Consider the following 13,744-nt stretch of genomic DNA (forward strand, 5'->3'; position numbering starts at 1 on the left):
GGACCTGAGAGATGCATCTGGCCCTTCAGCTGATCCATCTACTGTTCACTGAAACCTCATCAGAAATGGGAAGGGTGGCTGTCAAGAAGCCGTTCTTAATGAAGGGAAACAGGGAGATAAGATTGAGGTATGCCACATTACACAAGAACTGGACAGAAAATCAGTGACAACAGGTCTGATGAATCCAAATATGAACATTTTTAGGTTTAAATAATCATAAAGATGTACAGAGGTCGTCAGGACAGAGGTACAGCAGTGAGTGTTTGCAGTCATCTGTAAAACATGGTGGAGGCTCTGTCATGGTTTGGGGCTGCACTTGAGCCAGTGGTGTTCTTGTCAAAATTGATGGAGTAATGAAGCAGTGTGGGATCATCCTGACAGAGAAGAGAACAAAAGGAAGAAACATCCAAAGAAGAGCTCTGAATGTCCTTCAAGAAGCCTGGAGAACTATTCCTGAACACTAATTATAGAAATCAGAAGAAAGCTGCCTCAGAGAGTTCAGACTGTGTGTTGTGTGTTTTTGATCCTGTTTGTGGACTTCAGCTCTGCCTTCAACACCATCATCCCTGATCTCCTCCAAGACAAGCTGTCCCAGATGAACGTGCCAGATCCCATCTGCAGGTGGATCATTGACTTCCTGATGAACAGGAAGCAGCACGTGAGGCTGGGGAAGAATGTCTCGGACTCCCGGACCATCAGCACTGGCACTCCTCAGGGCTGTGTCCTCTCTCCTCTGCTCTTCTCCCTGTATACCAACTGCTGCACCTCTGACCACCAGTCTGTCAAGCTTATTAAGTTTGCAGACGACATGACTCTCATCGGACTCATCTCAGACGGGGACGAGTCGGCCTACAGGATGGAGGTCAAACGTCTGGTGTCCTGGTGCAGCCACTATAACCTGGTACTGAACGCCCAGAAGACAGTGGAGATTATAGTGGACTTTAGGAAGCACACAGCCCCTCTACCCTCCATCATCCTGACTGACACCCCCATCACCACAGTGGACTCTTTTCGCTTCCTGGGAACTACCATCACCCAGGACCTCAAGTGGGAGCCCACCATCACCTCTGTCGTCAAAAAGGCCCAGCAGAGGATGTACTTCCTGCGGCAGTTGAAGAAATTCAACTTGCCAGCAAGGACCATGGTGCAGTTCTATACTGCCATCACTGAGTCCATCCTTACCTCCTCCATCACTGTGTGGTACGCTGGAGCCACCACTAGGGACAAACAGAGACTACAGCGCGTTGTGCACTCTGCTGAGAAGGTGATTGGCTGTAAACTCCCATCTCTCCAGGACCTGTACACCTCCAGGACACTGGGGCGTGCAGGTCGGATCACAGCCGACCACTCTCACCCTGGGCACAGACTTTTTGACCCTCTCCCCTCAGGCAGGAGGCTACGGTCCATACGGACCAGAACCTCCCGCCATAAGAACAGTTTCTTCCCCTCTGCTGTTGGACTCATGAACAATTACCCTAAGACTGTTACCACCACCCTCCACAAACGCTGATGACCCTATGTCTATGCACCTCTCTGATTGCACTGATGTACATATTAGTGGAATATAGTCTACATTCTTCTATCTTTTAATTAGTCTCTGCACTGTATATTTTGTAATTTTGTAATATTGTGTTATAGTTATAGCTCTAGTATCTCTGTATATTTGCAATTTGTATACTTGTATATTGTCTTATAGTTTTTATACTTATTTGTTTTTTTCTGTAAGCACGAAGTACCGCAGCAATTTCCTAATGCTGTGAACCTGTTCACCCATATGGCAATAAAAACCTTCTGATTCTGATTCTGATTCTGATTCTGATTGCCTTATAGTCTCTATTTCCATGTGTGTTTGCAGAAGTTTTAATAAATTGCTTAATATTTTCCTAGCAAAATATTAACAAATGAGAGGCAGCTCAAGACTTTTGCACAGAACTGTATAAGTGTCCTCAAAGCACCTTAAGCTCTTATTTTGCCTTAACTGTACCAGAAATTGAAAATTCATCAGAAACCACTTTAAGGAAAATCATATTTTATTCAGCAGCGTGCTGTTGCACATACTGGGGTCGCATAACCGTTCACATTTATCAGATTGATCTGATCTGTATGTTGTGTTAAAACTGGGAAAGTGGAAGAGACATCTCTTTTAAAATATTCATATTCAGTAGTAAATTATTTACACTTTAGAGATTCAGAGGTACAAGTACAAAATTCAGACTAAAAACACTTTAGTGCTGATCACCATGTCTACTCCACATACACTAAAAGTGTAAGCATCCTTTTGTGGTTTATGCAGGGCAGCTGTGAGAGGAAACTGAGATGTGTTTGACATGTGCTGAATCCAGATCCAAATCCTTCCCTTGGACCTGGATCTTCTTCAGACAGCCTGTCAGGAACTGGGAGCCAGCACTGTCCTCATTCTCACCTGAATAGCGAAAAAGAGATGAAGAAAACGTCGTCTCCATGGGCTGCATTACATGAAGTGACTGCACAGGTATACGGGATTAGACTGGAATACTTTAAAGCTGCAGTCTCACCCAAAAGACCTCCAAAGGCAAGAAGACCCTCTCTCCAAGCTGTTAGATAACTGGTCTTGCTCCCTGCACTGATGGATGTCATTTGGGATTCATCTTCATGTTGAACAATTCCCAGTGAATGCCTCTGAAACTTCAGCAGCAGTCTATTGAAAGAGCTTTGCATGCTAATCGTTTCGTCTCCAAAGGTGAGCGTGACCTCCTGGGAATTCCAGATTGAGACAGAACAAGACTGTGATTCGTGAGTGTGTGTGTGTGTCTGCATTCTTGTTTTCAGATTATTTGTATGACTCAAACATTATTGTTTTGAAAATGCAGGGAATAATGTGCAAATTCACTCAGATTCATGTGTGATTCATGTGGATACCTTTGTGTTACTATCAGCAACTATAGTGAACATTAGCTCTTCCTGGGAATCCTTGATGTTCAAAACAGTCCCATTCATCTGGCTGAAATTCCCCCACAGATCAATCTGGAGCCCATGATCTTCCTCAATCTGGAAATCTGCAAAAAAGATGAAAAAGTAAAGTCTGATATTGAATATATTGATAGAGTCAGTAAAAGCACTTCCATTAAACACAAATTAATGTGCTAAATCTGATTAGAAGAAGTGCTACTTAGAAGTAGGAGAAATATTGCTACCCAAGATGCCGTGTCATGCATGAATGCAATATCCAGGCCAGCAGGAAAGCTTGTTATTGAATAAAGGAGTGTAAACACTTGCTCATATCTTGTATAATTTAGCAGAGTGTTCCCACCTGAGGTGTTGAAAATGGCAAATCCTGGGCCAGGGAAGTAGCTGCCAGGTTGCATGTTTGCATAGCAAGGCCGGAGCTCGTCTACCTCTGTCTCCCATGGGATGCTGAGGTTCAACCAGTTGCCGTTCCGCACACAACCATCCATTTGGGGATTGAACTAAAGAGAGAGGGGGCAGAGGAGATGGCAGCTGTGACTGGTTCAGAAATGTTCAAGAAGCTATTTTTTGGTGCTCCTGTGTAAAGAGAGCAAAATATTATTTTGTCTATTTTCTACTGACTTCAGGCAACATGGTAATGGGAAAAACAACCCCCAAAAGTCCAGTTTAAAAGGTGCAAAATGACACACTCTACCTGAACAATCATCTTTTCTTTATCAATCAGGATCCCACCCAGGGACAGTCGAAGTTTACCGTAAATGACCATCTCTGTCTGTTTGGACTGCATGCCAACCACCAGCCCGTTGGAGCCATCCACCTCCAGTATTACAAACTTCCCTTGGTTGCTCACTTCCAGCTTGGTGTCACCAAGAAAACAACAACAATATGTCAAGTATAATGTGTGGCAGAGAAAGAAAAAAACCCAATAGTTTAAAGATGAGCTGTTGCTCTCATTTCTCAAGCAGTTTTGCATGATTCACAGTTTAATATAATCCTCAGTTGTCTTATACTGAGCCTTGGTGCAGCTCATGAGTTCATCCACTGCCTGAAACCAGCCATTTCAGCCACTCCCCCTTTAAGGCCACCCTCCATTTAAGCCAGTTTTCTTCTGATTGGCTGTCCCTTGCAAACAAAAGGTATGAGCAGCAGGTGCATCCCTGATATGACCATGACAATATTACTTGCACATAAACTGACCTCAATATTTAAAACTTTGGCCATGTTTAATGGGAACATCTGCCATTGTAAAACTATATATTTATTTTAAAAAAACAGTATTCAGCCAATTATAGTTTAGCAAATGGATTTACAGTTGATGTAAAAGGCAATGAACAGGACTCGACACTTACCGTGTGCCATTTTCCATCATTGAGCTTTGGGGTACCGGCCACACTGACGAGCACGTCTTCTTTGCTGATCTGCATCAGAGGGACGCCTTCTTTCAGCGACAAAACAAACCAGTCCGCCCCATTTTTTGTGTCTCCATAGAAAATGAGACCTTCTGGATCAAATGTCCGAAACTCAAAGGAGGATTTGATGCTGCACAGCGGAATAAATATACAGTTAATTCAAGTGAAGGCTGCTTGGTGATGAATTAAGAAGACTGTCTGTCTTATCTATGTTTGATTGGGCTTATAGATCTTAATACCGGCCTTGTGATTAATACAAAGACTGTGAGGAGAAAAAAATACCAGTAGTATGTTAGTATTTATTTACACATATTACAAAGAGGAACTGTGAGCTTCCACATATAAATTTTCTGTAAAATTTAGCTTTTAGGTCTCTTAAATTCCAGAGGAATCCTGTGCACCTTTTTGCCCTCAAAGCAGCTCCTGTGGAGCCTTCACGGTGCATTGATTTGCTCCCCACTCACATACCTGGCAATCTCACTCAGGTTGAATGTCACGTTGATCAGTGGCCTCCAGTTGTGTCTGTTCTGGCCCAGGTAGACAGTAGAACTGCCTGATACCTTGTTCTGGAAGACACGAGCTTCATCACGCACTGATTTGACACAAAATCATTACTCACAGGTCTTTGTTATGCGCAGCTCTCATTTATTGAACTCCGCCGCAGTGTTTTTTGCTCAGAGATCTTCATCGGCTGGTCCTTAAAACCACATTAAACTGAGAGATGAAATTTATTCAGTTATTGATTCAACTGAAAAACTGAGCGAGAGATGCGTGTGCAAATCAGTAAGTGGTAATGAAGTGCCAATCACTGCTTTTCATTGACAAGATCACCTGTAGATATACAGTGTAAGTTTAACAGTTGTTGTGTTAGTAAGTTTCCAAATGTGGGGCAAAAGTAAAGTATTTCTTATCTTGTCTTATCTTTATTATGGTGATGCGTGAACAAACTGAGCAAAGTCTAAGCAAATTATGAAAGCCCCCCCCCCCCCCCCCCCCCCCCCCCCCCCCCCCCCCCCCACACACACACACACACACACACACAAACACACACACAATTGGCATATGAGCTGCATACAGTATGAGTCAGCTCAGGATTTTTAGAGTTTCCATCCTTTAAAAGAGTACCCATGAACCAGCAAAGGCTTTGCTTTGGTTAAACAAACAAACACCTTTTTAAGTAATCTAAGAGGGTCTGAGACAGATACTTTCCAATGATCAAGAACTGCATGATTTAATTTTGCAGTGAGCAGAAATAATATATGTAACTAGAGGTCATCCATGCTTCCACAGAGCTTCAGGGACTTGATTAAAGCCCCAAATGGTTATACAGTTGATACATACTCCAGTATTTGCAGTAATGGATGCACACACACCACAGACCATCAAAGTGAGCAGTGCACTTTCATTCCAAGCATTATGCGTAACATACCTTACCATGTCCGTTGCCCTGGCCCTCAGCTCCCCACCCCAGCAAAATAAGGCTCAAAGTGAGCAGTAGTGCACCTGCCATTGCTTTCCAAGAAATCCTTCAGTGCATTCACTGACCCAAGCCTTGTTCAGTCTCCACAGCCCTCGATTGGTCAAGCTACCCTGAGGTGCAGATGGTGGTGGAGTTGAGATGAGGAGCAGAGAGATTCTGCAACAGAGTGTGGAGCGTTGGTCGTGCGCTGTCACGAGTCCAGGGGTCCTGAGGGCAAATATGGCATGGTCAGGGAAGGTATCGATCTCGTAGCCCGAAGGGCCTGGTGGTTGTGACTAATGTTTGCAAAAATGTAGGTGGGTGAAACGTGCAGGGGAGTGCAGCAGGGCAAACACAGACAAGAAACTGTGACAGAAAGAAAAAAAAAAGGGTCTGTTACAGTTTTAGAAACAATTAAAAACGGTATTCTTATCAGTCAGTCAGTCTTCCGCCCTCATTGTGATTCATGGAAGGACACGACTGCAGGCCAGGTGAGTGACCTTAGCCAGCCCACAGATGTGTTTACCCATTACGCAGGAACCTTGATTCACCGCTGCCAGCCATGACTCAGTGTGTGCAGTGCTGCAGTGAAGGGGGAGAGAGTTGAGAGCTGTGCTTCAAGTCACAGAGCTCTTTTATTTTCTCTTCAACTGCACACAATAAGACTGCAATAGGTGGGAAATACTCGGGAAAACTGCAACACAAACAGCAAACAGTCCATGATTCTTCCCTCTTGCATGAAACACATGAACTATTATAGTGGGTGTCAGCACTCATCTAAATGAAAAGATTACTGATGGCCGCCTTCCATTCAGCTTCTTTTGGGGTTATGGCATTGTGTGTCCCGGCTTACTGGGACACTTTGCCATTATTATTATTATAGTACCATCTATGTGTCCCTAATATAAAAAAGTGCTGTAAAAAAACAAAATCTGTTGTTAGTCAAATTCAGCATTTTGTTATGCTTTAACTGAAATAACTATTTGCAGGAGACCACAGCCGGTCCCCAGACATGACTCACTCATGCTTTTCATGAAGAGATTAAAGAGACAGTTTAAGTCAGACTGAAATATTTGTCCTCCGAGCTGTAATATTATTTATCCATCAAGCATCAAGATTGTTCTGATTTGAGTGCCCATTTTTGGTGACATCTGCTTTCACTTTAATATGGAATCTATAAGGAAAAAAAAAGGCAAATTCATGAATTAACTGGCAATATTACAAAAAAAATGAACACATATTAGAAAAAAACTGTAAATCTAATGAAAAAATGGGAAAATTACAAGAAAAAAGTAAAATGGCAAATATATAAGAAAAAAATAGGAACATTTTTTATGAGAAATAAACTCAAATTTACAAAAACCAAACATGTTTTTAAATCAAGGAGCCATATGCTTCACTTTTCAAGATTAAATTCAAAAGAATAGTTTTTTCCAGAAGAAATTCAGTTTAAATTAAATATTAAAGTAAAAAAAATTACAAGAAAAATAAAATTAAACTTACAAGAGAAAAATATAAAACATTCTGAGAAAAAAAACTCATGGGCAGTTTTTATTTAAAATTTATTTACATTAAAAGAAAATAAAAATTATTTCATAGAAAATAACTGGCACATTAATACAAAAAAGGTACACAAAAAATTTCAAATGTAGGAGGAAAAAATAAAACAGAAAAATATCTGGAGGGAAAAAAGTCTAATTTAAAAGAAACAAAAATATGAAAAAAGAAAATAAAAATCTTTGAAATTTTTTTATTTTAAGTTGAGAAGCCACACCATTCAAGATTAAGGTGGAAATAAATTCACATATTTGAACTCCTGGGATCAGAACTGCTTTCCAGTCATTTTACAAAGGCAGAGAACAAACAGGATTGATATGACACTAAACACTAACAGTCCAGTAAAAGTGATGGGTTGCCTTATTTGATGGAAATTTTTGTATTTTTGTTGTTTATGACAATTTGATGATCAAAAATATCTGTTATGCTTGAATACCCCAATTAATAAAAGTCCTCAGCAAAATTATTTTACAGCAATATGAATTTCCTTGGACCCAGTTAGAACTTCTTGTTGTGTGCTGCTTCTAGACAGGAATTAGGAGAGGCTGTGAATTAATCAGTTTCTGCTCTCCTTCTGTGTTGTCTTATTATGATAATCAAAAAATAATTAAAGAATGTTCTGTCCTTTTTTTGAGTCAGTCTGTCAATTCTAGCTATTTTTATCTGATTGTGACACACACATATACTTGTGTTACTTGATTTTCCTTGTGGTAGTTTCTATCATATTCAACAAAATCTGCAAAGCTTGTGACTTTTTAACTTTCCCTGATGAGTATGGCATTACACAGGCTAATGAAAAGCTTTTCCTTCCTATACACTGGGTAGGAAGGTTTGGGCCCAACATGTGAGACTGTATTCTCTGTTAGGATCATCAAACACCAGCACATGGGGAAATAGGTTTACAGCGCCTTGTGGAATCTGTACCAAAAATAATTAACGCAGTTCTGAAAGAAAAGCAACCCAGTACTAGCAAAGCATACTTAATAAAGTGGTCGTGAGTGTATTGTTGCACTTAGAACTGATAAATGGATACTAAATCTCACTTACTTTAACATTTGCCACTTTGTTGAATAAAGTGCACAAACACAGCAGTACAAGGAAGACCAGAGCATGGTAAAGAATTACATTTCAATCCATCCATTTTCTTCCGCTTAGCCAATTCAGGGTGGCGGGGGGGCCTATCCCAGCTGTCATAGGGCGAGAAGTGGGGTACACCCTGGACAAGTCACCAGCCTTTTGCAGGGCTAACACAGAGAGACAGACAGCCATTCACACCTATGAGTAATTTAGAACCACCAATTAACCTAACCCCACTAAGTGCATGTCTTTGGACTGTGGGAGGGAAACCGGAGTACCCGACGCAAACACAGGAAGAACATGCGGACTCCACACAGAAAGGCCTGGGGCAGATGGTGGATTTGAACCTAGGACCTTCTTGCTGTGACGCAACAGCACTAACCACTGCTGCACGGTTCTGCTCTATATGTCATCAAAAATAAAAACAATTTAAAAGCTGAGATTAGATGAAAATAATTTAGACATATCACTCCCTTAGATAAATGAAAAAAAACTACTGTTGACACAACAGGAGAATTGGAGGTATGCTCTGAAGAGAAGCATGGCAGAATGCATGTGTGTGAACGGGAGGGTGACAGGTGGAAAGGTGAACATGCAAGGAACAGAGTTAGTGAAGGTAGATAAGTTAAATACCTGGGGTCAGTGCACAAGACAGGTGAATAGAGTGCAGGCAGGGTGGAGATGAGTGTCAGAATTGACAATGAGGATAGCAGCAAGAGTGAAAGGGAAGGTTTTCAAGATGGCAGTGAGACCTGCAATGATGTGTGGTTTGGAAATGCTGGCACTGACAAATTTTACGAAGAAACGCTAAACTAACAGCAATGGACCGCGTCCACAGAGAAAACATCGCGCAGAGCTTTCAAGATTTTTTCCCTTAAAAATGAAATCCAAAATTACAGAAATATTGCGGGTGACCAGCTGCTCTCCTTTAAACTTCCCGCTACGTTGTTGTTGTTGTTTTGCAGACGTAACTTCCGCATCGACAGCGATTGGTCATCTGCAGCAGACTCTGGACCAATGAGAAGGCGTGACTGTGCACCGTGACTGTAGACCAGCAGCAGCAGGACGTCTGCGTCTTCTCTATCCTCCTGCCTCCTCTGCTCTCCAGATGATGTCAGACAGGAGGACGGCCAAGACCCTGCAGTGTCGGTCCAGGTCGGAGGAGGCTCGTCCACAGACAGAAGTGTTGCTGGTGTTCCAGTTTAACTGGTTTTCATATAAACTAATGACATGTGTTTAAATATTCCACTCCCGGTGTTCCAGATGCTCCATCCGCAGGCAGATTCCTCATTTTTAGCCAGTAGTCTCCACTGCCTGCCAGTGAAGCACCCGGTTTATCTCCAGTTCATGCAAATACATACGTGTCAATATTATCTTCATATAACAATGCGGTTCATGCTCATTTAAGCAGTTTTAATACATTTAAAATAAAAACAGCCCTCTGGACCCCAGTTTACCTGCACACACCTTGTTCACTCTATCAGCTGTTTGACACCTGCTGGTGACGTCACAGTTCAACACATACAGCTTCCTGCTCAATATAACGTACATACACTGTGGCATTATTTTGTACAAAATAAGCAAACGTACCTTATCTTTCATCCGCCCAGACAGCTGGAGGCTTGTGTTTACCCTCAGAGTGACTCATTTTATTTAAAAACAGAGCTTTATGGACACCGAGCAGCATATCAGTCAGGATGGGAACAGGTCAAAGGTTTATTAAGGGACCATGTTGGTGTGATTTGCTCTCAGTGGGCCGGTAAGTATAAGTGCTGTTTATTCCAGCATGTAACATGTATGTCAGAGTAAGTTTGGAGCAGTTGGGGTTGATCAGTGTGTTAAAATGGAGCTACAGTTGCAGGGTTATTATAGTTAACGAAAACGAACAAAATAACGAAAACTGAAATTAAAAAACGTTTTCGTTAACTGAAATAAATAAAAACTATAATTAAAAGGAAAAAAGATAACTAACTAAAACTGAATTGTGAGTTTACAAAGCCAACTAAAACTAACTGAAATTAGAAATAAAATGACCTTCCTTTTCTTGTTTGTCACTTTTTTTAAAAGCCTTGTGGATTGATATGAAATCATCTTTTCCGCTCTTCGGGTTTAAGCTGGATGCGCCATCAGGCAACTGTGTGCGTGCGTGTGCGCGCTCACAGCGCTGGTCCGCAAAGTAATGGCAGCGGTCTGCCCGAGAAAGCGGCAGAGTCCCATATGGAGTTTCTTTGAGTACGATAGCACAGCTAGAAGCCAGAGTCTTGTTGTGGATGATGAAAACACGTGTGGAAGACTTCTCAGTGGAAGTCCACCTGAGAAGCGCACACAAGACAGCTACAGAAACCGCTGTGATCCTACGACGTCACCTGACGTGCGCCTCTGGAGAAACGTGACAACAGGTCAGGTCCACTCAGCCCACAACGTTTTGATTAACCTGTTCTGTCCTTGCGCTACTTTATCAGTCAGAGAATAACAATCAGGATAATTATCAAAGCATCAATATAAGGACTCACAAATGTCAGCAAATTGCTGGAGGGAGACTGCTGAAACTATCGGAATGGACGTGACGGCGTGAAGAAAGTGAAAAATCAGGAACAAATATGTTTGCAGCCAAAAAAAACTGAAGAAACCAAAGAGCGAGGACCAAAAGAAGTCCCATCCGGCACCGCATATAAAACACCAGCAGGCCACCACAAGGTAATTAACACACACAATCCAGCTACACAAGCAGAAATGCGGACATGAGGTCGGCCACTTCCGCAGGTTGTGTACAGAGGCTCAAAGACCCTGCAAGTCTAATTAGCGAGCATCTAACCAAGCTAGCTCCAAAACAGAAGCAGCTTCAACATCAACATCAGGATGCAGCTGGATTTAAGCTTGACTCCTTCAAAGAGTTTGTTTTTGTCAAACACTACATGTAGGTGTTATTAATCTGCTGCACTGACGCTGAATTATTGTAGAATTTATTGAGTTTTTGAGTTCATATTTTTCTGTTTCTTCCTGTTGATGTTCATGTGTGTCCTTAATATTACACACATTTACATGTAGTGCCGCTGTCTTGTGAACAGTTGGTTGTTCAGTATATTCTTTAAATGGTATCTTTTGTTGACTTTTTATTACACAATAGTCACTCTTATGCCTTGAATCTTGCTCTGATGAAGTATGAAAATACTAAAACTAATACTGAAACTAACAAAACTAAACTAAGCATGAAACCAAAAAAAAAACTAATAAAACAAGCAAAACCACTCTGAAAACTAACTGAATTAGAGGAAAAAAGTAAAAACGAACTAAAACTAATTATTATGTAAAATTCAAAACTATTATAACCCTGCTACAGTGCTGATCCTAAAATAAAACAAAAACCTGTCATAATCAGCAGCTAACTCCATGTCCATGTCAATACAAACTACAGGAAGCATTCCAAAACATGTTCAGAAATAGATTTAATGAAGGCTGCTGATTGGACTATTTTATTTATTTTTTTTGTTTTTAGCCTGTCGTGTCTGGCAGTTTTCACCACAACAACGCCCCTGGGATGTAGAGGTAAACAGGCAAAGTCCAGGGGAACGCGAGCCATCCACAGCCCACCAGGTGCTGATTGGACTCGTACCTCCTACCTCAGTAATATAGAAAACTATCTGAAGTGTAACTGCTGTACATATACATTAAAAATTTATGGATCACAGTTGATATGGAATGAAACAACAAAGAGTATTTTACTTTATAAGCCAAACAATTTTAAAATCTAGAAACACTATCAATTATTTGACCACCCCCACCCACCCACTTTTTAAAGCCATTCAGTGGGCCAGATGGACCCTTTGAGGGGCTTGGATTTGGCCCCTGGGCTGCATGTTTGATACCCCCTGATCTGGAAGGATAATCGGCACTACAGATCAGAGGTCAAAACATGTAAACTGGATGTTGATCTGTCCCTTTAATGTGTTCAAAAGAAATGTATTTGTTGCCTCCTGTTTTGTGACTGGAGGGAACCGGCTGTTCCTGTATGACCCACTGAGTGTCACTCGTGTTCATTCAGTGATGGTAATCTGTAACCAGCCTCAGGTTTCTGTCTCAGCAACCAACTAAGCTCACACAAATTATCAAGGGGGTCGTTACAGGTGGATAGTCAGTTCTTACTACACTTGGTAACTTACATTATTGATTACTTTTTGCTATTTGTTTTCCAGAATGTTAGATTCCAGTATGCAAATTAGATGTTATCTATTTAAATATGGACTCATTTGCATGCTGGAAACAGAAATCTGAGCATTGGATAAAATCAGGTTCAGATTTTTTTTTCTTTTATTTTGTTGGCACATTAGGATCAAATGTTTTTACAGAGGGGATTTTGGAACTGGAGAAACTGAAGAAAATACAGTCAAGAGCCGTGTTTTTAGGAGTGAAACGTTCTGTGGTTCAGACCCCAAATGGCATATGAAGATCTTATTAACACACTCAGAATACAGAGAATGCACCGGTCTCTGTCTCCCAGTAAGGGGAAAACAGCATATTTAGCAATAAGTTGCCGTAAAACATCAAAGTCTAAACTTGTTTTTTTTTTTTAAGTGGAAAAATAAACCTTAAAGCACTGGGACACAATCTGATGGCTGTTACACATTCTGATCACAGGCCCATGATGGTACCAAATCTTTACCTCTGAATCTCATACATTTTGATGGGAAACCACTAAATACAGGTAAAAAAAAAACTGTAACTAACAGATGTTTGAAACTTCCTGCAGTTGATTACTTTCACTAAGACAAAGTTTTTCTATTGAAACTTAGAAAGTGTATGTTTAAATATGCAAATAAGGGTATTTATTTCTCTAGATCAGGAGCAGGTCACATGTTTTCCTCAGCGAGTGCCACGAAGATAAAATAAGCAAAGGGCGGCTCTTTGAACAGCTGAGTTATAATATGCTGAATTTTGCTAGACATAATCTTGGATCCTTGTTTCAAAAAACAAGATATTCTTGTTAGAAATGTTGACCTTTTTTTTTTAATGTGACATTAATCACTTCTATTTATTTGTTATATTTACAATTAGAGTAAAATTGTTTCCTTGTGCACAAAGTGGCGTGCCTTAAGTTGAAATCTAGCAGTACAGACTTGTGACAGTCATTCACCTCAATATCTATTAACGTAGTGCTACTTTTTATTGATATTTATACTGGGGGGGGGGGGGGGGGGGGGGTTACTTTTCCTCTTAGGGTGTCAGGGGCCAGCTTGAGATGATCCAGGGCCTGGTTCTACTTTGGCCACATGTGATCTAGATTGTCCTGGTGTGAGCC

At 41.1% G+C, this 13,744-nt stretch overlaps 1 protein-coding gene across 1 annotated transcript; it reads right to left on the minus strand.

The window, feature by feature from the left end:
- Positions 1-2,012: 2,012 nt before the first annotated feature.
- Positions 2,013-6,163, minus strand: shbg (sex hormone-binding globulin). The gene is made up of 8 exons (XM_030753891.1): positions 5,785-6,163; positions 4,824-4,921; positions 4,296-4,485; positions 3,641-3,802; positions 3,290-3,446; positions 2,899-3,035; positions 2,535-2,733; positions 2,013-2,422 (listed from the first exon to the last, which is right to left on the minus strand). The coding sequence occupies exons 1-8, from the start codon at positions 5,863-5,865 to the stop codon at positions 2,286-2,288; spliced, it is 1,161 nt and encodes a 386-aa protein (XP_030609751.1). The 5' UTR covers positions 5,866-6,163; the 3' UTR covers positions 2,013-2,285.
- Positions 6,164-13,744: the final 7,581 nt, after the last annotated feature.

The sequence above is a fragment of the Archocentrus centrarchus genome, chromosome 18 (assembly GCF_007364275.1).
Source record: "Archocentrus centrarchus isolate MPI-CPG fArcCen1 chromosome 18, fArcCen1, whole genome shotgun sequence".
NCBI lineage: Eukaryota > Metazoa > Chordata > Actinopteri > Cichliformes > Cichlidae > Archocentrus > Archocentrus centrarchus.